Genomic DNA, 25,041 nt, shown 5'->3' on the forward strand with positions numbered 1-25,041 from the left:
ATATTATCATCCAGTTGGATTCCTAACATGGGTCAAATGTACAGTCAAAAGCAATGAGTTGATTGTGGTGAATTTTCATGGTGAATCGAGATAATCGTGAACATGATGATCGATTTGAGAAAGCTGCCCAGCTCACTGACGTATGCTCTCATGTTGGTTTCCTGTCTTGATCTGAGCTGCCTCAGCTTGTCATCGTGGCTCAAGACTTGCACATAGTATCGCCCCAAAAAACTAAGGACTGACAGGAGATGAGATGATTTGCGCCTGCTGACTTATTATCCCTTGATTTACTCGACTGCTTTATACTAAAAAGAGAAATGTGCTCATCTGTGATGCTATGAAAACATCTCTTTCCCAACAAAATGTCAGATCAAAGCGATCCCAGTTTTAGGAATATTGTGATGATTATCAGGGTAATTCGGTGAATCCTTTTAGGTTGGACAGGATGATCAAAGTATTTTCACGGTGTAAAACATAAGAATGTCTCTTTGAAGTACCACAAAAAGAGATCAATAAGGCTCAGTGAGGAGAAAAGAGGAGTGATGCAATAAATGGACTCCTGATGGGATCTTTTAATTAAATAAAAGTAGAGAAATCAACACGCAAAATCCATTTCACGTAAACGACCTGCATTTAAAATGTACCTCAGTTGAAGTACTGAAGTATGCTCAGATACATTTCTATTTTTTTTTTTTTTTGCATCATGTTATGTGATTGTTTCTGCTGCTCTTGCTCATGTATGAATCTTTTTTTATGTTAGTGGAGGTGAAGCTTATTTTACCTCCCGCCGGTTTAATCGATAGCAATGCATCAGAGTCTATAAGATGATTTTCAAAGAAACAGATTTAATGCGGAGTGAAAGTATAAGACAGGCAAAAATAAGACAACTGAAGAGAGAATTATGAGCACAATACTTGATTAAATGAACGGCATGGATATCATATATGCAAAAAAACAAAAAGCAGGCAACTAAATGTGTGTTATTCTCCGTCAACAACTTTTAAAAGTGTATTAAGACTTAAAGGTGCACTACGTAGTTGTGAAGAAATTTTGATCAGAACGGAAAGATGTTCACTGACTGATTTTGAAAGCTAAACAAACTAAATAAACAAACTGTGATTGTTTTCATAATTGAATAAACAAACTGAGCTTAAAGACAAAAACAGCTTTATATCGTTTCGCTTTGTTTATGTGGCGGACCCTGCCACCTTTCTAGCTTCAAACACTGTTCTGGGGACTTTGTTGTCCTCTGAGATCAGTATGTTTATTCAGTCATCAAAAATAATTATATTTCTGAGTTTGAATTATTTCCTCTTTAATATTGTGCATATTAGAAACTCACTACAAGTAAGTTTCCCCTTTTTTGCATAAAGTCACAAACATCTCTCATACACCAATCCTTAATATTTTGTCACTTTCTCCCCTGTGCATGAAATAAATGACACAAACACTGATCATACTGTATCCTACGCTGAGCAACTGTTTATGAGGATGAGGGTTCAAAAGCTGCAGCATTAAAATAACCCCTGAAGAAGAAAACATGTCCGAGGACAGCCTTTATTGATAATAATCCTGCCTCTCAAACCTCCGTCTGCGAGTGATCCGAGAACAACTAAATTATTACACGGCCACAAAGGACCACCAGGTCAGAAGTGTCCTCGGGGACGGCGCGTTAAAAAAAGGAAGAGGATCAAAATCAAGGGCTGGATTTGGAAACAGCTGCAGCGCATCAATGCCGGGGCCGGTATGGGGCCGAGCAGGGTGCACTGTGGCAGGAGTCCCCCCTGCTGAGTGCAAAGATGTGCAGTGACAAAGCTGGACAGGCTCTGGAGGGGGTGGAGAGGAGCAGCTCACCGGGCAGGAGACTCAGGAGCCTCAGGGTCTGACGAGCTGCTGCTGCTGCTGCTGGTGGATAGTTAACATGTGCAGGGAGGGAAATGTTATGTAGATTGTTTGGGGGGAACGACAAGACGAGGGAGCAGCGAGACTGAAATTTGTCACCAAACACAAAACATAATCTGTTTGAGCGAAGTGAAGAGAGTCGACGTTATCTTGTGATTTTGGAAATTGAATGGATCTGCTCAAGTAGCGTTTGAGGAACATATACTTCAACTGAGGATCTTAATTCTCTGCTACTTTATACTTCCACTACACAACATCAAGGAGGCAAATATGAGGGTTTTTTTTAAGTGCATATATATGATGACTTTGGTTATCATGCTGCATCAAAGAAAAAGTAGCACATTTTAAAATCACTTGATCAGTTATCAGATTTGAAGAAACACTGATTCCTGTAATCAGAAAAATGCTGTATATCAAATCTGATAATCAACCAGGCCCATAATCAATCATCTCATAGTATAAACTGTACATACTGTATAAGAAAATCAATTTATAATTTACTTGTACTTTTAATACTTAAGTGCAATTACCGCCAGTTTCTTTAAAACTTTTACTGCTGTAATATTCATATAAGCAACTTTTTACACCACCACCTAGAACCACAGGGAACAAAATGGTACGAGATTTTCATGGTATTAAACCATTTCAGTAAATATTAAGGTTTCACAGTATCACGATATATCGCACTTCACAATTATTATAATTAGAACTCGTTTCAACAAGCCTTAAAGGACTTTTAATGGTTAATTCTGGCTTGAATATTGTGTTTTCTACATTTTCATATCGCTGCAACCTTGACTATGCACAATGAGACAGTTGCAGTCATCTTATTTGATATTCAGCGTTTTATTGCTTATCGGAGTCTGTGCTTTTTAAATTTTTTTATTCTGACGGCTGATAAAATCATTAATAACTATGCAACTTTAACTGTGGTGCAGCATGTAATCTGCAAATCAAGAAGTGATTAAAGTTACCAAATAAATGTAGCCGAGTAAAAAGTACATTTGCCTCTAAATGTAGCAGAGTGGAAGTATTACGTAGCAAAAAATGGGGTAGAAGTACCTCTAGAAAGGTTCTTGAGTAAATGTACTTAAAAATGTAACTTTAACTTTTCTTTCGCATCATCTAAGTGCCAGAAATTCAACACTATTCTTAATCATAAAATCACAAACAGTCGATGGATTTAACACTTTACCCACTAAATAAGATTGTGTAGAGACAAAAGCACCTTTGAAAGTTCAAACTACATCTTACTGATTAGAAAGTGTAGCTGCATAAAAGGGTTGCAGTTAACATTAAAGTGTCACGTGTAGCCATAGTATAACTCCACCACAAGAGAGGCTTGCGGAACATTTATTTGAATTTGAGAACGGGCATTGGACTATAGAAAATATATTTTCTGCTTATAAAACATGAAAACACACAGTTGGCCTATAGATCCTCCACGCATCACCTGTTAGAATATACACAATAGAGCTTCAGAATACAACAAAAGACATCCACATGTTCATAACCGCGTCATCAAACAGAAAAGCAGCTTAACAAGTACACAATAAAGGTAGTCTGGATGTTTTTAATACATGGTTAACTGTACACAGAAAGGAAAAAAAAACCAAACACCATAATTAGACATTTTTGAAATTATATCCCTTTTCATTAAGAAATGACGTTAATACCAGAATCATTTTTCCATAATGATGCATCATTTATACCATTTATATTAGATCACACAAAGAAATAAAAAATTAATTAAAAAGTTATTAGCATTGGACTGAGTCCAACGCCCCACTGGGTCCACAGCCAGGGCTCAGTGGGGCGTTAGTGAACTGGGAGGTACCAAATAAGACAAGTTTTTGATCATAATACTTAAAACATAAAAATACTACATTAATTATTACACAGGTAGAAGTACAGAGGCTTAGCAGTCTTGAATAGCTCAGGTACAGAACATACACAAAAATCTACCACTTCTTATTTTTTTCTTCATAACAAGATGCAACATCAAATTTCAAATCACACATTCACAATCTTTGAACATTTTCAGTATGAAAACAGAAAAGAGGGACAATTTTCCTGCAACACTGATGACAGGAAAACAAAAATATTTTTTTTTTATATAAGTATATATATATGAAACATATATATTTTAAATTAACAGTCAAATATATGAGCATATATACATAGTTTTACAAGGTAGCAAAGGCAGAAAAGCTATTTGCAACATCCCCCTAAATCCTATCATATCAGATAATGGTAATAAATTATCCATGACATTTTCATTGGAAAAAAGAAGAAAAAAAAACATTAAAACTACAAGTTAAAAGTCTGTCAAAATATTAGAGAACCCATCTTTGTTTCAAAAGTGAAATAAGATATTGCACCTTTTTTGTTTTTAAACCAGAGTACAATAAAATGACAATGAAAAACAGCATACAATGCACAACAGGAATTAAATTAGAACTATTGCCACTGGCTGACATTAATCCTCATTTTTAAGCCTTGTAACAAAAATACATTTCCTGTAACAAAACATCACAGTTTCATTTCACTGAATTATGTAAAAGGAAAACATTTTAACACACTCTTTTTAAACATCTTATGACATTATGACAAACGGTATTCAAGACTGCTAAGCACAATAACCATGGTTTCATTTCAACATAACTAGAAAAAATAGATCATATTGCCGTTTGAAATGTTACAACTTTTGGGTTCATTTTGGCGGTACAATCTGCGTCAAAGACAGGAAAAAAAATATAGAAAAAAAAACACAAAACGAAAACAGCTCTCTCAAGTCCAAAAAGGGATCCCAGATACCGTCTATCCAAAATAACAGTGTACACAAGCATTTAGTAACAAATAAATGTTCCTGATTTTTAGAAATATTACTTTATCATATAAGTCATTCTACAGCTAGTGTTTCTCACTAAGAAAAAAAGTCTTCAAGGCGTTGCAAATCTAAAACCCCCTCTGTTTAAAAAAGGGTTGTTTTCATCCTCGCAGTGATTCAAGTCTTTCATCTGGGCGTCCTCTCTAATGATCCTGTGGAAGAAAACCAGCTTGTTAATCAGTTCTGCTATTAATTACACACATCACAGCTGATCCCAGTGGAGTTTAACATGAAAAAATACAGGTGATGGCCGTAGCTTGGTCGATATTCTTACATACACAGAATATAAATATGTAAACATATTAAAAAACATTTTTTTAAAAACAAAGGTTTTTTTGCACTTTGTTGTTTTTATAAGATCTGACAATAAGAAAAATGTACCAGCAGCCTCATCCTGATAGATGTGCACTGTAAAATACCGTTGATGGAGATGTTTCTCACCTGAAAGCCTGGGGCTTGTGTCTGCTGTGCGCCCTGGTTTAAGTAAGCCATCGGCTGTCTGTAGAAGTCAACCCAGGCGTTGTAGTCAGGATTGGAGGTCTGCTGAGATGCAGGACCAGCTGTCTGGCCTGAAGGCACAAAAAAAACAACAGTTAGGGAGAAAATTAAGTCAAGTCAAATTTGCAGGTTTGAGCTCAGACTCCATGTTTAATCAGCGATGTGATGTGGCGACAAGTACTCACCCCAGGCTTTGTTGTATTCAGGAGCAGTGCTCTGAGCTTGGTTTTGCTGACCTGTAAAAAACAAACAGAACAATTTGAAACAGCTTCTATCAGAGGAGGGATATCTTTCTAAAAAAAAAGTTCCAACTTTGTTTCTTTGGTATACAAATCTTAAATATAGCTTTTGCAATGTTAATGATGAGGGCTTTAGAATTAAGTTACAACCGAGATTTATGCTCATAATTTTTCCAATGCATGTTTTAAGGAGAGGAGAACTGAATCTATAGAATGGGCGTTGACTTAATTTCTTTCAAAACAAAATGTCCTTTTCTCTCTCTGAGTGACACTTGCCAACTTTTTTATAATACTGCTCCCAGTCCATCTGGCCCGTCTGGGATCCATTGTGACCTGAAACCAGACACAGATAACACCACCAGCGTTACTGAGCGTGGGTTTCCCATTTTCCCCTCCCTCTTTTCACCTTCTGCTCTCATCTACAATTCTGTTTCCTAATGATTTCCATCGACTGCATATTTAAAATGTGTCGGTACAGGAAAGAGGTGGTTAGCCACATGGAATATAACCATCTCCTTCCAGCCCGTTGAGGACTTTGAAAGAACAACCAGGCCAATTTTATCACTGATTCGGAGTCAAATTTATGGCCGACAAAAAGAATTCAGAGGTGAAACCTTTACATATTCTTTTGTTCTCTCATTGAGTCAGGCACTGACCACTTTCATCTAGGTGGGGAAGGATTAGATTGATTTCTTGGTGTTTTTTGATAGTTTTTGGTTTACTTACTGTGCTCCTGTTGGCCTTGAGGCTGCCATATTTGAAAAGTTGTTCCCCATCCTCCAGGCATGAACGTTTGAGGCCCACTTATACAAATTAAACAGAAAATTGAAAGTGAGTTTTCAACCTGACAATTTCTTACTTTGACGCAGACATTTGACCTGCAATGAGTGAAATTGTCAAAATGTGTCACACTGAGGTGAGAAATTTAACCTTACTGTTGAGGAGGAGTGGTTGGTCCTTGGTTATAGGGATTCATACCGAAGCTGCTGTTGCTTCCCATTCCTGGGCCCTGGAGCAGAGAAAAGGGAAGAGGAGGCAAGTGAGAGACCACACTTGTGTTTAAAGGGAGCCAACAGGCAAGGTCAGAGGGCAGGGCCGGCCGCTGATGCACTCCATTAAGTCCATTTGATGGATTCTTCATGTTTAACCTCTGGTGACATCCTGCCGGCCACCAGCACCACAGCAGCCCAACTCACCCCAGCAGCTCTCTGCATTGACATGTGCGCTCATGAATACCAGGCCAGACAATAGGCCAGAGTCAGACCACCTACCCCAATTCTCTCATCGATCAGCTGGCGAGCCTTTTCCAACTGCTGAGGGGTGCCACGGATGGAGAAGATGCGCACGTTGGGGTCGGTGTTGGGCGGTGGGTTTCTCTGGAGCTCCACGTGGGCACGAGACTGCTCTTTGATGTTCTTGATGGTTTCTCCACCTGGGAACGCATCAGGGAAAAGGGAATATTTAACTAAGGTGGCAACAATCAATGTGTTTTTTCATTAAATGGCCTGACTTTCTTGACTAAAGGGTTGGTCCACAAAATGTGAGAACTAATCACTCAAGATGATGAACAGCATCTGAAACCCTCCTCTCTAAACCAGCCATCTGAAAATCATTGAAATAAGAAAGTAAGGAGGGTTTCCCCTCTGTTTTCATTCCACACACACAATTTCTTCTCTCTACACATATGTACAGGCAAGTTAACACTAATGCAGTTAAGGTAAGACCATCTGAAAATGAGCGCTGCTATGCATATCGTTAAATTATATTGCGTCTGCTCCCTCTGACAGCGAGCTTTTCACTCCGTCTTTAACTATGCCCTTTCAGAACAAGTAAAGCTTTTGATTCCCACCATGGTCAGACAACATGACTTATGAACTAGGTCTTTTCTAACACAACCCGAACCAAACAACTGTGCCTGAAAGCGGCAAAAAAACTGATCCTTCACATCTGCCGATCTCCATCACCATTCGATGTAATGTAACCAAAATGTAACAGGTATGTTGTACCATTTCTGAACAGTATTTCTAACCCTAACTGAACCAAGTCTGTAACTATACAACTGTCTTATATCCCGTCTCTTCCCAGCAGAATCACATCGATTCACTTTCCTAAAGTGATGCCATAATGCTACCTAATGATGAGAAAGACGGCACAATCGTTTAGTTTTCTATTAGAACACATTGGCCTACCTTCAAGCTGTTCAGTATCTGTAATCGTGTTGTCTTTGCTGACCCACAATACAAGCAGGTAGCTACGTTTCTTTTTAACAACATTACTTTTCCTTCAACTCTCTCAACTGTATTCTTTCTTTTGCCTTCCTTGGACCACTTGTTTCTTGTGTGACTCATGCGTTTGTGTGACAAAACTAGTTCGGATACCAGTCGGACTCGCCTGGAATTCCTCCTGGTGAAGGATCTGGTCATGTGTGACCCGCTGTCGCTGATTAGTCAAGATTCCTTGTAACAAGACAGAAAGTTACGTGGTGTGAACAGTACAGCGATCTGACGACTTTGAAAGTCATGTAGTGTGACTGAGGCATTATGAAGATTCTGGCATGTGTCTCACCACTTATCTACCATTCTGTGGTAACATCCATGCAAATCAGGAAACAAAAGGAGACATCTCCTGCACACCTCCCCCTCCTCGGCATCAGATGCCAGCTTCCCGACGTGTGGGGAGAGCAATTACACCAGCAGGGAGAAAATGAAACATAGCTGGCAAGAGAAAAGGGCCAAAATTGAAGCGTATCCTCCTACTGGGATATCGTTTGTCTCTTTTACCCTTTTCATTCTTGACTCTGTGTTGTCCTCTGTGATGAGAGGAGGGAGTGAACGGGGGGCATATAGCTGCCGCCACCTCCCCCCTCCACAATGCCCATCTGAACGAAAAAGGCTGAGGGTGCTTCCCGGGGGGACACCAGGGCTGTCCCAACATCAATTACACATTTGTTCACTTGTGGCTGACACTCTGATGACCCTGGCTGACCTCTGAATGAAAACGCTCATCAAAAACCTCTCCCCTCCCGTAGCCTATTCCATGCTGCCAACAGACTGCACATGGGCCATTAACCCATTGTCAACCAAATGAAACTTCTGCCTTAATGAAGCCATTATGAGCTCTTCTAGTCAGACAGCAGAGAGCAATGAAGACCCTGACTATTCATTTCATGGACTAGGCTGTAGTGAGGACAGATAATACTGGCCTTATTAATGAGACTGGTTTAGTGAGCTGGAGAAAAGGAGGGGATACAAAAGTGCAACTGGTGACAGCATTCAAGGCAAAGCCAAGGGACTGGTTAGCTGCTGGTGGGGAGAAAACTCTCAGGCCTCGAGGGGAAAATAACATCGACAGAATGTGTAATAAGGAAATTGCAACAGCGTCTTTGCATAAAACTAGGGGGAACAGTACCAAAGAAATCAATATGTTGAAAAGAATATTATATAAAATAAGCAAAATTCTCTTTAGTACCCTCTGCCGATAGACTAACCCAATTCTCTTTCTCCAACTAGGCGGAGTGTTTTTGGTTATTTGTTGAGCTGATTAACTGATTCATGTATAACCGAACATTAATCACTCATTCACCCATCTATTAATTATACTCATTTATCTTTACAGAGGGTCAGAAGAGCTGATCGCAACAAACGTAGTCACCAAGCACTCACAGAGAAGATGCGTACAGTGAGTATTTTGGGACTTTCTTTAGAAAACAAAGACAATTTAAGATGCCACATTGGGATAGATGAATTGCAAACGTTCAGAAGTTTTCCAACATATTAGATGAATGAGTTTCCTTGGGTGGTCACTTCCAGGGCTTTACAAGTGTTAGCTGAGTGAGCTAAGCATTAATAATTGTGTTAGTTGCTAACCTAAATCTTCCAGAATTAGTCATACCTCACACCGACCGATCTAAGAACAAGGATTAGTGTCCTGTTATAAGGAAAACACCAGTTCTGGTTAACTGACTGGTCATGCAGGAGGTTGCGGACATAATTCACAAAAGCCATCATGGGAGCAAAGAAGAAGTCTGACACAAAACAATGAAAAAGTATCACTATGCTGTTGTCCTGGTTTGTGTTATATATAGCTAAGGGTATCCAAGTATACCAACATGACTTAAAAGGGAAATGGTTAAGTTTATACTTCACTTTTATCAAGAGCTTTACAATTTGCCTTTCACTCATTCACAAACATTAGGGCTACCATGCAAGGTGCTGGCCTGACCAGACCTGGTTCGGTGTTAAGTTTCCTCACCCACTATATCTGCTGAGCCACAGCTGAAAGTAGATATTGTGTATAAATTCGCAGGAAAGTCCCATAAAATCTAAATTTATCTCTTGAAAACAAAAGCCTCAGCAGGTCTTTGTTACCTTTAGATTACTTTTTATATTAATTTGGCAACTTTGTAAAACATTATCATAGTCAGAACATGGTTCCAGTTAACAGTTATAAATATTGAAGTAAAACTGGGCCTTACATTGTAAAACAGTCTTCATCTAAAGAATACAGATTTGTTGAACGGAAATGTGACAAACCAGGTTTAGCTGAAGTTAGAGAGAGTTAGAGTCCATCTCAACAATCAGAAAGTTCATTCTTGAAGCAGTAGCTGGACAAAGAAAGCTCTACGTAGCAGCGTTTTCCTGAGCTTTCAAACAAACTTTCAAGTGTGAAAACGACATGCTACTGAAAGTTCTGGAAGACCCTGTAATGTACATTTGAGTTTAGAGTTTTTAGATCAAAATTCACGAGTAAAGCTGCAGGATGCTTGTTATGACTCCTGCTCTAAATTCACAGCTGTAATAAAGTCTGAGCAGGTTGGTGGGTGGCTTGATTCATCAAGCTTTGTGTGTGTGTGAGTGTGTGTGTAGGGGTCAAAACAGAGGGGCAACGGGCTGCATATGGCATCGTAAAGATATTAATCACTGCACCCTTTAAGGGACGGCTGACAGCACCCAGACCCACCGCCATCTCCACCATATTGGCCCACTTCATATGCTAATGCACAGAGAGGGGGACGCAACGCCCAGGTTTATTTGTTTCCCTCGCCCCACTACATGCACAAAAGCCACTTGACATTTCTATTGCCATGTTTTTATCTTAGGTAAAGAGGCCCCCTCTGACCCCGCCCACCACGGCACGCACGCACACACACACACCAAGGCAGCATGCACACACACATGCTACACACACACACTCACGGCTCCTTCCAATGCAATGGTCAATGACTTTTAAATAGCTGGCAATAGAGTGGGCATGAATAGCCAATAAGCTAATTCCTCCTATTCATTCCCTCGCTGCACTCTATTGGGCTGAAAGACCCTCATTAGATGCCAGGCAGCCTTCCACATGATTGAGGGCTGTTATTATGCACCTTTAACAATTAATGTCACATTACACGCATTATCCCCGTCATTAAGCCCTTAGTGAAGCCAATGAATGCCACTTGTGCTGTATACATGAGGCCTGGAGGGAGAATAGGAGGGTGGTCACTCGCTCCCACCTCTTCTCATCAGTTTCACGCAGAGGCTGAACACCAAATGGCATTCAGTTATTAAAAAAGGAAAAAGGCAATCTGGTGCATTGGACATACTCTTACTAAAACTGTTCAAATTGATGAACTCTGATTTATTTCTCTGACAACCTCACAGCAGGAAACCAATTAAACCAGGCACACTCACACCCAAGGGGTTTTAAATACAAGACAGTAAAAAAAAGAAAAAAAAAGAAAAAAGAAAAAAAGAGTCAACTATATATAGTCAGTGTTACTCGCGACATCAACAGGCGTTTAAATCGACCTTTAAGAACCTGATGAAAACATGTTTCTTACCTTTGCCAATCACTAGCCCACACTTGTCAGCAGGCACTGCATACGTGACCTCCTGCAGTCCTCCAGGTCCTCCCATGCTGCAGTCACCTCGGCCTCGACGTCCCATTATACCTCCAAAGCCGTCTCGCTCCTGCAGGAAGGGAACCAGGAGAAAGGAAAGACAGCGTCAGAGAATTTTGACATGAACAGTTTACATGAGAAGTTGAGGAAAAACAAAAATGACAGATTACAGAGGCTCCATAGACTGCCATTTTATTGTCATTTGTTTCCATTTTTGAAACCCTGTAATCGACAAGTTGACAGTTTTATTTCTGCAAACAGTAATTTTTATGTTGGATTGCAATGTCTCAAATTTTAGCATAAATAAATGCTTCATGTTAGTACTAATCACTGCTATGTTTCCCAAAACATAAAAAAACACATCGGTTGGATGTAAACAAGGCAGACAAAGCTGAAGCACACACCTGAGCAGTTTGAACCAGTTCATTGATGAGGTGGACCGCATGGTGGCAGTGGTCGGGCTGGCCCATCACCTGAGCAACTCTGTCAGGACTGACTCCATCATCTGGAAAACAAATGCAAAGCACAACTAAGTCTTCACCTGCTCGAATGCATGCTGGATACTATTTTACTTTTGAGTGCTTTGAATGCAAGTGAATCAGTAAAAGGTGCAAAAGCCTTTCCTGCTTGCAGGTGTGTGAGCAGTGATTAAGTAGGAAAAAATGCTGAACTTTTGGATGATCCAACTGGAATACATATCACTCACTAACCCTAAATTCTCCTGATTGAGAAGCCTTGCCTGGAGCTCACTTAACATTTCTGTCAGCCATCAAATGCTCAGTTTCCCATTTTAGTACACATTAGACTTGTTTCTTTTCCAAACACAAAGATGCAATAGCTGTCTTTTTTGGACCAATAGATGTTGTATGCAAAGTTTAACAAGATGAAGACTGGATGTCTGTTTCAGTATAAACTAATCCTGAAAATGCACTGAAAGACACAAATATTTATTTAACTGACTCTAGGAAAAGGCAAGATTGAAATGCATCATAAAGATTCAAATTTATACTTCATGCTTCAGTACTCTGTAATTTAAAGTGTTTAACAGAAGTTGTATCCATACATATCCATATAAATTGATTTACAACTAGGTAACTTCAAATTTCACCTACTCACTTTACTGAATCAGAGTCCAAAGACAGGCAGTCAGCATGTTCACTGAATATTGATTTCCTGCATACGGAGGGTTTTTAGTGGACACTTCCTTGTTGGATGTATGTTACTAAAGATAAGAAGCATACCAAGTCTTTCTTCAGCTTCCTGAAATTTGATTTCGACTATAAACAGTACCCACTGGTATAGGAAACTTGTTCAAAATGGCAAGAACTGTGATTGACTTCTTGTCTACAGTGTAGTTCCATTTTTGAGGGGTGGTTATGTATGTAGTTACTATAGCTATGTTAAGTTCTTAATGTAAAGTTATAAAACCAGCTTTAGAACAAACACATTTCTAAAACTACTTTGTTGACAACATCAGGTCATGTTTATTTTTCTACCTTGTTTGAACTGGATCCTGACCCCTGCATCATTCTGGATCTTCTTGATCATCTCTCCATTCCTGCCAATGATGATGCCGACAGCAAATCTTGGTACAACCACCTGGATGGTTAGGACAGGGAAGAAATAAGATCACATCTTCTTAGCTGTGCAGCATTTAAAAATGAGGAGGAAAGCTCTTACATCCAGACTGCTTCCTCCCATTTTGGATCCAAAGTCCGCTCTGCCAACCCTGAACTCTCCCTGGTCCTTGTCTCGGATGAGCTTCACCACAAGTTCACGGGCTTGCTGCAAAATAAATAAATAAATAAAATGCACAATTTTTTTTTTTTAAATCAAAAAACACAATTTTCACAAAGGACACTACATGGGAATCATAAAAGCTCAAACTCCAGCTCAAACTCTCTCAATAGGAACAAAGATGTTTTCGAATGTTTGAGTGGGAGACTGGAGGCATAAAATGTGTAAAATCGAGTGTAAACTGGAAAGGTAGAGGCACACAGTGAGCTCTTTTGAGACCGACCTGCACTTTGTGGGGATCCCCAGTGATTCTCAGGGGCTTGTCTGCTCCAGTGGGCATGGGGTCATCCTGAATCATTATCATCTGCACTCCTGTTCTCTCCTGCAGGGGTAAAATCGGACCGGAGCAAAAACACACATCAAAACTGTTTCCTGGGGCCCAAAGGACTATTCACTGTGAAAAGGTGGACATTTTGTCACATCTCTAAAGCACAGGTTTTATATTTCTATGTGATCTTGGCCTCTTATAGCAGCAGGCTAATATCTATGGAGGATGTGAAATCACACTTCAAGTAATCTGAAATGTTTATAGAATAAAATATTTCATGAGAATTGGAATATAATTTGAGCAGATTGAAGCTTGAGAAAAAAAGATGTTTTATAACATAACACTACTTTGGAGGCCATTGGTACACTATGGATGGATCTGTGCTGAAAGGAAAGTGAAAATAATTGAAGTTTCTGTTAGTGAAACAACACTCAGGTACTATGACATCTTCCATGTTTCCTGTTTGCACCTCTACTAGAAACTACGGTACGCTCTAATCAGCTATTTTAAAAATATGTGTTATTTAAAGAGCAGCCACAGTTTTGACAGCGCACCAGTATTTGTCAATCAGCTCTAGGATGCTGTTCAGCTTAGACAAATTTGCTAGGTTAGGAGAAAACTAATCTTGCATAGCTAGAACAATCCCTGGCGGAGGTCTGGCTGCACCAATTATTATTCTGCTATGATCACATTTGTCTTGAGTGTTGCAAAGCCCAGGATGCAGAGGAGGTGCCCCTGCAAAATAGTGTTGGGGTGAACTTGTTTTGTACATGGGCGAGTGAGCCCCGGCATTAAATGGTTAAATCTCCAAAAAAGAAAAGGTAAAAGCCGCCATCTTGTTTGGGTTCTAGCCTCCTAGTTAGTTACCAGGTTAGAGTTGGGGTCAATGCTCACTCTGAGGTCATGAGGTTTCCCATAGGAGGGGGTTAGATTAGGTTAGATTCAGATCTAGTTTGTCAAGACAAGTGTTATAGTGCATCAAATTTAGTAGGTACCTGTAATTTAAATGCCTCATTCTTATTCATTCCACATTTTAGATACACATGCATCTGATTTCTCTCCCTGGTTTCTTCTTTCTTTACTGTCTCTGCTATATGTTCAGTGCAGTCCACTACCAGACCTGCAGCTGTTTGATGGTCTCTCCTCCTTTGCCGATGACCAGGCCGACTTTGTTGGCAGGGATGAGGATCTGTTGGATGGAGCTGTTGCCGTCCATGTCGCTGTGGAAACCTGGGCCGTACCGACACTGCTCCACAATCTCACTCAGCAGCCTCTTGGCCTGCCTGTGGGGGCGGAGTGACGACCAAGAAACACATTAGTCACCACAGTTACAGACTCGAGAGAAAAACGTTTCGAGAGGTGTTCAGGTGATTCAGTGACTGATTAAGAGGAGATGTGAAAAGGGACTGGAGTTCGTGCCTTCTGTGTCGCAACAATGGGGCACACTTTCCAAATGCTCTGTGCAGTTTCACTGTCTGTCAAAGTTGAGAGGTGAGACTTACTCGATGTTCTCTGGGCTCCCAGTCAGTGTGCAGGGCCTGTCCAACATGCCTCCACTGTCTGTAACAAAACCACAACCATTAAAAGATACTACACATTTTCACATACACGAGTTAAGTGTATCATGTTTTGTTTTTTATACAAACTTAAAAATACATGCGTGATGTTAGTATCAAAGGGAAAAATAAACATTTATGTGAAAGGCTTCAACTACAATGAAACAAACAAAAAGAAAACTTCTGCTTTGATGAAAACTCTTCTTCTGGCCTATCATTATGCAACGTTCTTATTTAAATGTTAATCTGTCAGTGTCAGATCCAAAACAAGTATTGCGTCATATTTCCACATCTCACTTGTGTAAATTGTATACTTCAGTATGACTGGCTGTGAAGTGTCTAAATCTTGTTTAAACTTAGATTAACAAGGTGATTAGAATAATGTGAAAACAGTGATCCAGCAACTCTGCACATGCATAAGTCTGCATAGTGATGCTCAAAACATACAAGTGGAGGAACAACAACCAAAATGTGTTTTTCACTGGATGGGGGATTCATTTTAGATGGTAAATTAAGATTTTAGAGAGCTGACAGAGATTTTATTCAGGAGATTTTATTCATCTCTGCTGAAAGTTGCAAATGTGCAGTTTACAGACATCTGTAAAATCACTCATAATCAGAAACAGGGGGCTGAGATAATGTGTTTGGTCAAAACTTACCTGAAGCAATCTGGATCTTACAACCCGATTCCAGTTGAATTCTTGAGATCTGCTCTCCTCCTTTTCCAATGACTACAAAAGAGGGGGAGACAAGTCCAGCTTTAAGCCTTTTTGAATTTAGACAGAGGCCCCAAGCAGTGACCCAAAACTGAGTGAAATGTCAATACTGATGATTACATGTCAAACACCGATACTGACTATAATGAAATGAAGGGGTACTTACTGAATCCCACCATCTTATCAGGCACTTTGAAGTCTTCTGTCGCAAGAGCCCTGAATGAGATTAGGACATGATCAATAACAACTTCCACAAAAGAAATGTATAAAAGAAAAGAACTGAAAGAGGGCTGCAACTAGTGACTATAATCATTACTTAATTACAATATTCAGATGAACTATATTGAACATTTTTCCCCACACAACTCAGTTCATTCAGATTGCTTCTTTTGTGTAACACCCAAAACATTCAGTTTACAATCACAATAGACAAAAAATAACAGCAAATATTCACATTTGTCAGATCAGATATGAACATTTTTGCTGATTAATTTTCTGTTGATCGACGTATCAATAAATCAACTCATGTTTCAGCTCTTGAAATCATGCATTATGTAAGAGTAAATTGTCTCGTTACAATGCTGATTAAACCATTCATTATTTTTGTAATTTTTTAAAAAGTTGTTACCCTTTTTTTAGGTTTCTCGTCACAAAATGCATTTCTTTTTCGTTGAGGAGTTTTGGTTGGACAAGGCAAGTGATTTGAAATGTCAACAGTGAAATAATAACCTACATTTTTAGAAAATTTTCTCTGCGATCTTATGGACCTGAGAATTAAGTGATGGATTATGAAGATAGTCAGCAACTGAAAATAAATTCTAGCGTTATGTAAAAAAAAACAACAAAAAACAACAAGTTGCCAAATTCACCAGCAGTTAAAACATATAGTAATTATATCAAGTAACTACTTTGGTTGCATGGAGAAAGAATATCTCTTTCTTGAAAATCAGGCAAAGTAGGGCTCAGAAAATAAAGAATAACTGAGCCTAGAACTACTTAACTAGGGCACAGATTAAACACTAGAACGCTTCCACAGTGCAACAAAAGAGCAACAGAAATGCATTTATGCTCAGCTCACCTTTGATGTACCATTGCGCCGAGGTGGTTCCCTACTGAGAGAAGGGAGAGAAAAGAAAACCAATTAACACATGAGAAATAATCAAAGATCATGATTAAAAGATAAATATCTGCTTAAGTGAAAGCTGACAAAGCAGCAAAATGAAAAAGAGTGAGTCAGGGCTGGAGGGGATGTGAACAGATGGATGTGGTTCTGCCAATCGTTCGTGTTGGTGTCTGACCCACAGCAGGGGACTTTCACCAGCATAATCAGGTCTGTGAGTGTTTCAATCAGAGCCGTTCAGAAAGAGGAAGGCAGCAGCCGGGTCAGTGGCTGCAGGTCATGAATTGAATTTTGACAGGTAGCACCGAGCAAGGGTCCTGCAGGGTCAGTGGAGGATGTGCTGCCATGGACGTGAACACCTGAGTTGATATCTAGCAGCTTCAATCAATTTTATGGTTGTTTGCGCCGATTTCACTTCTTCTGGAAATGCACTGGGGTTAACGCTTAAGAATGGAACAGCTATGAATATAAAACAGGAGGTGAATTCGTACAAGGACACAACTGCAAGATAAGATGCGGACGCCTTGAGTCCATTTGTATACTCGTACATTTGATGATTAAATGCAGACCGTTAACGGTAGTGCTGCACAGATACCACTTCTGCTGTTTCCTCCACACAGTGGGACAACCTTGACAGAGAAAAACTGAGGACAAATTGTTGCAAACAATAACAATGCATCAAACAATCCCAAACCAGAATTGCATACAATTTATCTATTGAAGCATTCAGAGTTGAACTATCATACAAACAGCTGTGACAAGATAAGGGGAGGACGGGATAAATGACTTGTGTTTCCACTTCATGGCTATGAAACGGATCAAATCCTTGTTATGTGTGAAAGGCACAGTGAGAAAGTGACACTTTTGTCACTACACTGTAGTGTCAGAAACTTGATACACAATACAAATATGGAAATACAAAACCACAGCTCAGTGGTGTCCTGTGGCCGGTTTTGCAACAACTACACACAATCTTAAAAGTTTGAATAAGGGGCAAACAAGTGGAGAAATAGAGTGGTTGTTACCAACAGAGGAATTTGACAGGGAATAATAGGTACATTTTTAGAAGACATATTTCCTGTCTGGTCTGGTTTATCATCCCTCCCCCCAAGGCCATGTTAAGCTTGAAAAGGTGCTTTCTAGAGCTGTTGACCACTAGTAATACAGCAGTACCCCAAACACAAACTAGAGACTTGACAGGCCATCCAGGTAGCAAACCATTTCAGCATCTTTGATTTGTATTATTTTATCCATCAGAGTGAAGGATGCTATCCCCAATCAATCAATCTCCCCTTGCTCTATACCTCCCATCTTCTGACCATCGCAGCTCTGTAAAGAAACACATGCAGATGTGATATTACATTGCTCGTCCTGACATCACATCTAATGTAGGCTCACTTATGTTGTTTCCAAACAAGCTTATAAGTGCACCTGGCTACTGTTGATTCTAAGCGGTTTAATAGGCTGCATCATTAAGAAACATGCCTTCTCCACACTCTGCTCACCAACAGCTGTGAAAAATTAATCCTACAAAAAAAGAGACCCCCCCCCCCCCCCCAAAAGAACATCTTAAAAACATCTTTTGGGCATTAACACATTTTCACTTGCTGGAAGATTGTTTCCAGATCCACTGCTAACATGTACGATTCTTTTACAATTAAAATAATTCTCTCTCTCTCTTTCCCTGCTTGGAGAAACAACCTCTTAGTATGGCTGAGATAATCAGGTTGAGTAGCAGAAACAATTTTGAAAATGGTGCATTTCTTCTTTTAGTGGCATAAAAACTTGAAAGCCAACGGCTCCGAGCAACCACTGCTGCAGCTTTTGTCTCGATTGAAAATTACATCTATATAATTTGCTGCGGATGGGTAAGGGCAAAATAACAACCTTTCTCTACCTGAAAAGGCAACTTGTTAGGTTGCATAATGAAGTGAAACGAAATAGCTATTCAAACTTTAAAAGATGGTTGAAGCAAAACTTGACATAAAAGCAGACTAACACGCAGCCTGATCAGGCAGAAGACGGCCACTTAGAACATCGTCTTTCTACAGCGAGAGGATAAACACACTTATGCTGTTATGTGGCAGGATTTCTATAAAGATGTCATCATGTTCTGCAGGATAAAAGCATCACATAGTGCGGCTGTGAATGTATACGAACAAATACAGGACAGTCTTCAGACCCATGGTATTGTCAGTATGTGTTTGTAACTGAAGGCTTACCTCCGTTGTCTAGTGAACGTTTTTGGCCTCCAAAGCCATAGAGAGAGGGGTCTAAGACTGGAGAGGAACTGTTCATGTTGGGCATCTGGTCTCCTCCCATCTTGGCTGCCATCTGGAGAGACACAACAGTGAGACAGTTGGAATGCTAGGTGAGAAGTTGATTTGTGATGATATTCTCTTTGAACATACATTTCCTTTCCAAGACAACCCTTCATGTTTGCTTGAAGTTGGGCCGTGACAAAGCATCTGTTGTGGTTACTGTCATCTTTCTGACAGCTGCTGAAACCTGCACTTTGTACGACATCACGGCAGCAGAAACTACTGATGGTGGTGCCTTCCTTGAAACATTCGTGGTGTGCCAGCTTTCACCGACTAACCTTTGTATGCTTTCGCTGACAAATGACACAGATCCTCACAGAGCGTCTCAACGGACTGGATTTACAGGCATGACAGATACCTAAAGCCATTACACACATTTCCACCTCCATATTCAAGCCTAAGGTGTTGGCTGCTGATTCTGTTTGTAGAAACTGTAGGAGGTAGGTAGATGTGCAAAGTAGATACAAAGAAAAAAGAAAAGGGCTGACCCAAAGCACGCATTTAGAACCAGAACTGTGTCAAACACCATTTTAACCGCCCCATTGAAAGGTTCAAAATGTAAAATGGGTGGATTGATTTTGGAGTGGAACCAAAGAGGTGCCGTTTCTTATTTATGGTCATTTTACAAGCTGTGTTAGTACTATATTCAACTGACTCACAATAATGTTTTTCTGTTTATTTGAAGTTCTTTGAACATTTTTCAAATACTAGTCCGACAGGAACTGTGTTTGGTGCGATACCAATTTTAACACATTTCCCTGTGTAGTTTTAACTAACTTTACTGTACGAGAACTCTACCTATGACAAATTAAATAGTGTATGAATGTTTTCGATATCAGATGATTAAAAATATTTTTGTTTTAAAGAGTGAAGTGTAAAAAAAACAATGATTGGCCGGGAGTCTAGATGGACAACCTTTTGCGCGCCGCCTCACAGAACTTCTTCGCATGTCACAGAATCATCATCTACAATAATTAAATGCCAACAATTGTTACCTTTCCCACTGACAACAAAAGCCAGATGTTGGTTGGTGTTATTATATTTAAGTTAAAAGGTTCATCAGTGTTTATATTTGTGGATCAAAATCAATACATGACTGGCCCAAGGAACGTTCTCTGTACATTTCTGGCGACCTGGGATGCACATTTCTCTATATTTTCCTCCTGTAGTGATGGAAGTGCTCCAACTCCACCATACAACTCCAAGAAGAGTGCACTTATTTGCATTACAGCTCAACTTAAAACCAATCTATGTCTACTACGAGCTAAAGTAGATGCTCATGTTCTGAAGTGATGGACATTTAAATCTTCAACTACGCTGCATGAGAGCGCCAACAGCATTTTCCACGGCTTGCTAAGCCGCCACCTCTCCCTTCCATACAAAAGTATAGCATTTCAGAAAATTACACTAAATTGACATCTGTGCCTGACTGGAATTTTTTTTCACGATATGAAAATATAGTGATGGCAATTAGAGTCTTCCATCACCTTCAGGGATGATTATCTACTTCAGATCCCACCAGTGGAAGTGAGAGGCGAGCGATGGAAATGAGGAGGCAGAAAAGGAAGCAGGTGTGTGTGTGTGTGTTTTCCACGACAATGCTGGAGCTACATATGTCAAACTGGCTGCAAAGCATTTCAGACGAATACTCAGGAAAATGCTTAAACTTTGTGTAAATATGTTTTGGCAGACATCTGTGACACATCTCTCCAAACACCTGCCTGTTTTATCAGCTGTGTCCATAGACAGTGTGGTTGTAGGTTGGTACGGTTTGGACAGTATTTTTATTGAAATATTCAAGTTACTTTCCTATCTTTGTTTGGCATGGATCGTTTTTTTTTAATCTAACTTACAAGCCAAAGAGGCCAAGTGTTGATCAAACTGCTGCTGAAACATAAATATTACATTTACACTAATGTATTGCTTGTTTAGTGAGAGGTACAGTAGGTTACTTCTTCAGCATGAAACTAAGTTTATCACGAATATTTATCATGCAATTGGTGTGTTGCCAAATGTAGCTCTGTGTGAAGGAGCACTGACTGCTGAAAAGCACTATGTCCATGTTAAACCTGATATATCTAAATAATTTTCTTTCCGTTTCTGCCTGTTGTCCTCACAAAGCCTTATTTTCCCCCTTTTCTAAACAAACAATCTTCACAGTGGATAAATCTAGAAAATGCCAGTTTTTTGTTTTAGTATGAAGAAAGCAGAGCTGTTGCAAAACAATGACAAAAGTCTGCCTAGTTTTATTTTGCCAGTTTGAAAAAGGGGGCGGAGAAGAAGCGATTTATCCTTTATTCTATTAAGGTAAGATAAAGGCTTTTAAATGAAAACATCAGCAGTGGCCTGAAATGAACATTTCCAAGACTACACAAGAGACTTTATCTTGTCTGCGATTAGGAGGAAATATATTTATCTAAATGTTGGGAAAGATCATAAAAGATCATTTTTAATGTTTAATTGTTTGTAATGTATACTGATTAAAATTAAGTCTTGCCACCTCAAACAGATCAAATCACCTAAAAGTTCCATGAGAGCATGAATGTGTCAGATGTTAATTTACCCGAGCATAGCACATATAGTTAAAGGTGCATGTGTGTGCACATAGACATATTTGGTACAGAAGTGCCCTGCAGCTGTTGTTTCAGATTCAGAGTTAGCATGCTGTCTGGTGTATTTTGTGCTAAACTGTCGGGTACAAACTGTCCATCCTATAGTTGAAACCTTTTAATGTCCACCGAGGCCTCTAGGTAAACACCACTGTGGGCTGGACTGGCCCCCAAAAACAACTTACTCTCTATTGGCAATCTTTTCTAAGCAAATATTTATTTTAAAAGAACCTTTAATATTAACTGCAGGTAGTGAGTTTTGCTACTTTAGGCCTTAAAATATGTATTTAAATGTGTGATTTGTCTAAAAATAAGGCAACGGAAATCATGTGACATGTGGTCACGTGGTAACGAAAGTATGTATAGTTTATATTTAGGGTCCAAGAACATCTCGTCCAATGGGTGCTGTGGCACAAGTGTTTCAGTGATCTACAGTACTTGTAACTTCCACTCACTGAGGTTTTTATATTTTACAAGAACGGGTGTCTTTATCAATTTCCAGAGGGTAAATCTTGATGGTTATTTTTATGACCGAGATGGGAACATTTAATGACACTGAGACACAGGCAATTTACAAAAAAAAGATTAGAAGCGGCAGGCAGAAAGAGGATGAATACAGTGATTAGCAAATGGGAGGCCTACTGCAGAGGTCAGCATCTGGTGATTAAGTCTAATGAGTTAATGGACCTTTCGACAATTATGTGTTTTGCCTTTGTTTGCACTGATGAAAAACAAAAAGAGAAAAAAAGGCCAGTTAACGCGCAATTTTTTAAGCTTGTGCAGCTTCAAGATTTAAATGTCAGTCACTTTCACTGGCTGCTCTTTGCATACATAGAAGCAGGTGACTGTAATAACGGCTGCCTCTGTGGGAACTAATACCACACACACCAAGTGTAAACAGGCATTAGAACAAGGCCTCCACTTCCCATCTCTCAGACTTATGCCACATCGATGTCATATGACAACTCGCAAAACAACGGGATTACTTCCCTTTTCTATAAAGTACATATGGGCACTCGCACGCCAACACCCAAATCCACAATTAAACATCAACAGGTTTTTATGAGGGTTAATACGTTATTCATTCATATGTTTATCTTTGATTATGAACGTTAGTGTTGGACGCAAGAGTAAAACTGATGCCCACAATCAAATCCCCTTTTGTCCTACTTATTGTTACTGCTCAGGGACCAATGTCAAACTGTTCCTCCTGCTGTGGAAGGTGTGAGCGAACATATCGCAAATTGGAGGGAGGGAGGATGTTTATGGCGGGCTTTAAAAGCATCATGACGGACATTTATGGACTGCGACAAGCACTTGATGTGTCATGTTTTTGTATCTGGGTGTACTTAAAATTTGACTAAAATATATTACGTTTTAAAATGTATTGATACTGTGCAAGGCGTGTGTGTTTATTCTTTATTATCACACAAATACAGATTAAACCGTGCAGGGTCACACTGTTTGTTCATACCTAGGATTTAATCTACACAGAGGAAAGCTCAACTGGTAGCTGTGTGACTAAAGTCCAATTTACACACTATTTGCTACACTCACTCATATACTAATCCTGTATTACAGCCTACATACACCTCTACTTTTGACCAATTTAATGGTAACCTATTTCAGTGACCATCTATGTTATGGCCACTGTCTGAAACTAGAGGAGCAAGGAAATTGTATATCCAATTAAATTTTTTCCAGGTATTTTCCAGGCAGCAATGGAAAAATCCAAGTGTGCTCAACAGGAGGAGTGAAGGGGGGCTTATTTGAACAGATGACGTTACATTACATGGCCTTACTCCAAACGCTGCCTGTTAGGACACACACTGCCACACATGCTAGCGAGCTAGCAAGCTAGCATCAGCTCGGCTAGCTTACCCAGATGTATTTTTCATGTGAAAGAGACGCTTTGCGTGTCGTGTACAAGCTACCTATGAAGTTTAAGAGGGAGAACAGGGGGAATTAAAACGTTAGTGCAGCATGTGATTAGTGCTTGAGCTCTCAGTGTGTCTGTTTAACTGGGGCAACAGCAAGTTACTCTTTAGCTAACTTGGGACTTCAAAACTAGCATGCTAACTTTCTGACAGCGTGTCAGGCAGTCCGGTTGTTCGGGCTTCATGTCCAGGCTGAATGTTAGCTTTAGTCACGTTGTGGGTCGAGCTGCAGGGTATCAGACTTGTGATAGTAAGTTAGCAAGCTAGGCTAACTGCAACTTCTGTGACTTGACAACAGGTTGCAGTGTGTCGGCTTAACTTAATAAAGTTGCACAAACTTCGACATATAAAGGAGGCCTTCGTGTTTTTCGTGAGACACGACTTGCCGTGTGGTTTGGGCAGTTTTGACACTGTTCGTTAACGCGTCTCCTGTCCCGTGTAAACTCTAATCTGTCTTCTCAGCTATGCTGTCTCGGCTATTTAACGTTAGCTTGCTAGCTTGCTGGGTGCATGAGGAGTGTTTGTAGTAGGGGGTCCGGGGTGCCCCGACCAAAGTCCTGCCCTGCTCCACATGCAGTCACGCTGCTTGTGGTCCGAAAGCACTACAGTTGTGTTCGCTGGAGAGCGTTTTACCTGTCGGACCCGGCGTATCGTGTCTGCGAAGTCATCTTTCGTTCCGGGCTGAGCCACCGAGGCCTGTCCCTGAACCAGCTCCGCCATCATCATCATCCGCCTCGGCAGCTGAGAGCCACACTTAAAAAAAAAAAAAAGGGAAAAAAGACCAGCACACGTGCCAAGCCAAAGCTCCGCGAGTCACAAGATCTCGCGAGATGATGGAACACCACATACAGGGAAGGAGGCTCCATTAACATCATGGACATATTACTGGATCAACACAGGTAGACATGTAACTCATAACACAAAATCTCATGAAAGCATCACATACATTGAACTCAGTTAATAAAATTGTTCAGAATACTTGTCAGAGTTTCCAAAAGGTGATATCTTAAAATGTCTAGTGTATTTCTCAGGGATATATTCTATTTATTCACATATTTAAGGTGGCACTACGTAGTTTTGGAGAAGAAATTCAAGCAACATTTACAGTATTTATGAGGTAAGAATACAAACTCAGATTAAAAAAAAATAAATTAAAAAAATAAAAATCAGGAAAATATGGTCCCCAGAACACGCAAGGTGGCAGGGTCCGCCAAATATAAACAAAGCAAAACATCTTGAAATTGTGTTGTCTTGTCCTTTAATGTCAGTTTGTTTATCCAGTTTGTTCGGTCATGAAAGCAAAG

At 39.9% G+C, this 25,041-nt stretch overlaps 1 protein-coding gene across 1 annotated transcript; it reads right to left on the bottom strand.

Moving 5' to 3' along the window:
• Nucleotides 1-3,221: 3,221 nt before the first annotated feature.
• fubp3 (far upstream element (FUSE) binding protein 3) lies at nucleotides 3,222-24,526 on the bottom strand. Its single transcript, XM_037116973.1, has 19 exons — nucleotides 24,371-24,526; nucleotides 19,093-19,204; nucleotides 16,829-16,862; nucleotides 15,917-15,966; nucleotides 15,694-15,765; nucleotides 14,981-15,038; nucleotides 14,599-14,761; nucleotides 13,434-13,532; nucleotides 13,094-13,198; nucleotides 12,910-13,012; nucleotides 11,818-11,918; nucleotides 11,354-11,483; nucleotides 6,801-6,961; nucleotides 6,465-6,538; nucleotides 6,256-6,332; nucleotides 5,806-5,862; nucleotides 5,476-5,526; nucleotides 5,234-5,361; nucleotides 3,222-4,944 (listed from the first exon to the last, which is right to left on the bottom strand). Exons 1-19 carry the CDS (start codon nucleotides 24,464-24,466, stop codon nucleotides 4,936-4,938), a joined length of 1,680 nt encoding a protein of 559 aa, XP_036972868.1. The 5' UTR covers nucleotides 24,467-24,526; the 3' UTR covers nucleotides 3,222-4,935.
• Nucleotides 24,527-25,041: the final 515 nt, after the last annotated feature.

The sequence above is a fragment of the Acanthopagrus latus genome, chromosome 12 (assembly GCF_904848185.1).
Source record: "Acanthopagrus latus isolate v.2019 chromosome 12, fAcaLat1.1, whole genome shotgun sequence".
Classification (NCBI taxonomy): Eukaryota; Metazoa; Chordata; class Actinopteri; order Spariformes; family Sparidae; genus Acanthopagrus; species Acanthopagrus latus.

Bases quoted from the DNA above. Each gene is read 5' to 3' on its own strand.
- fubp3 (XM_037116973.1), bottom strand. From the start codon at position 24,466: ATGATGATGATGGCGGAGCTGGTTCAGGGACAGGCCTCGGTGGCTCAG. The intron at 16,863-19,092 runs GTAAGCCTTCAG...CCCTTCTCTCAG, and splicing joins ACGTTCACTAGACAACGGAG to TAGGGAACCACCTCGGCGCA. The intron at 13,533-14,598 runs GTCTGGTAGTGG...TTACCCCTGCAG, and splicing joins AGACCATCAAACAGCTGCAG to GAGAGAACAGGAGTGCAGAT.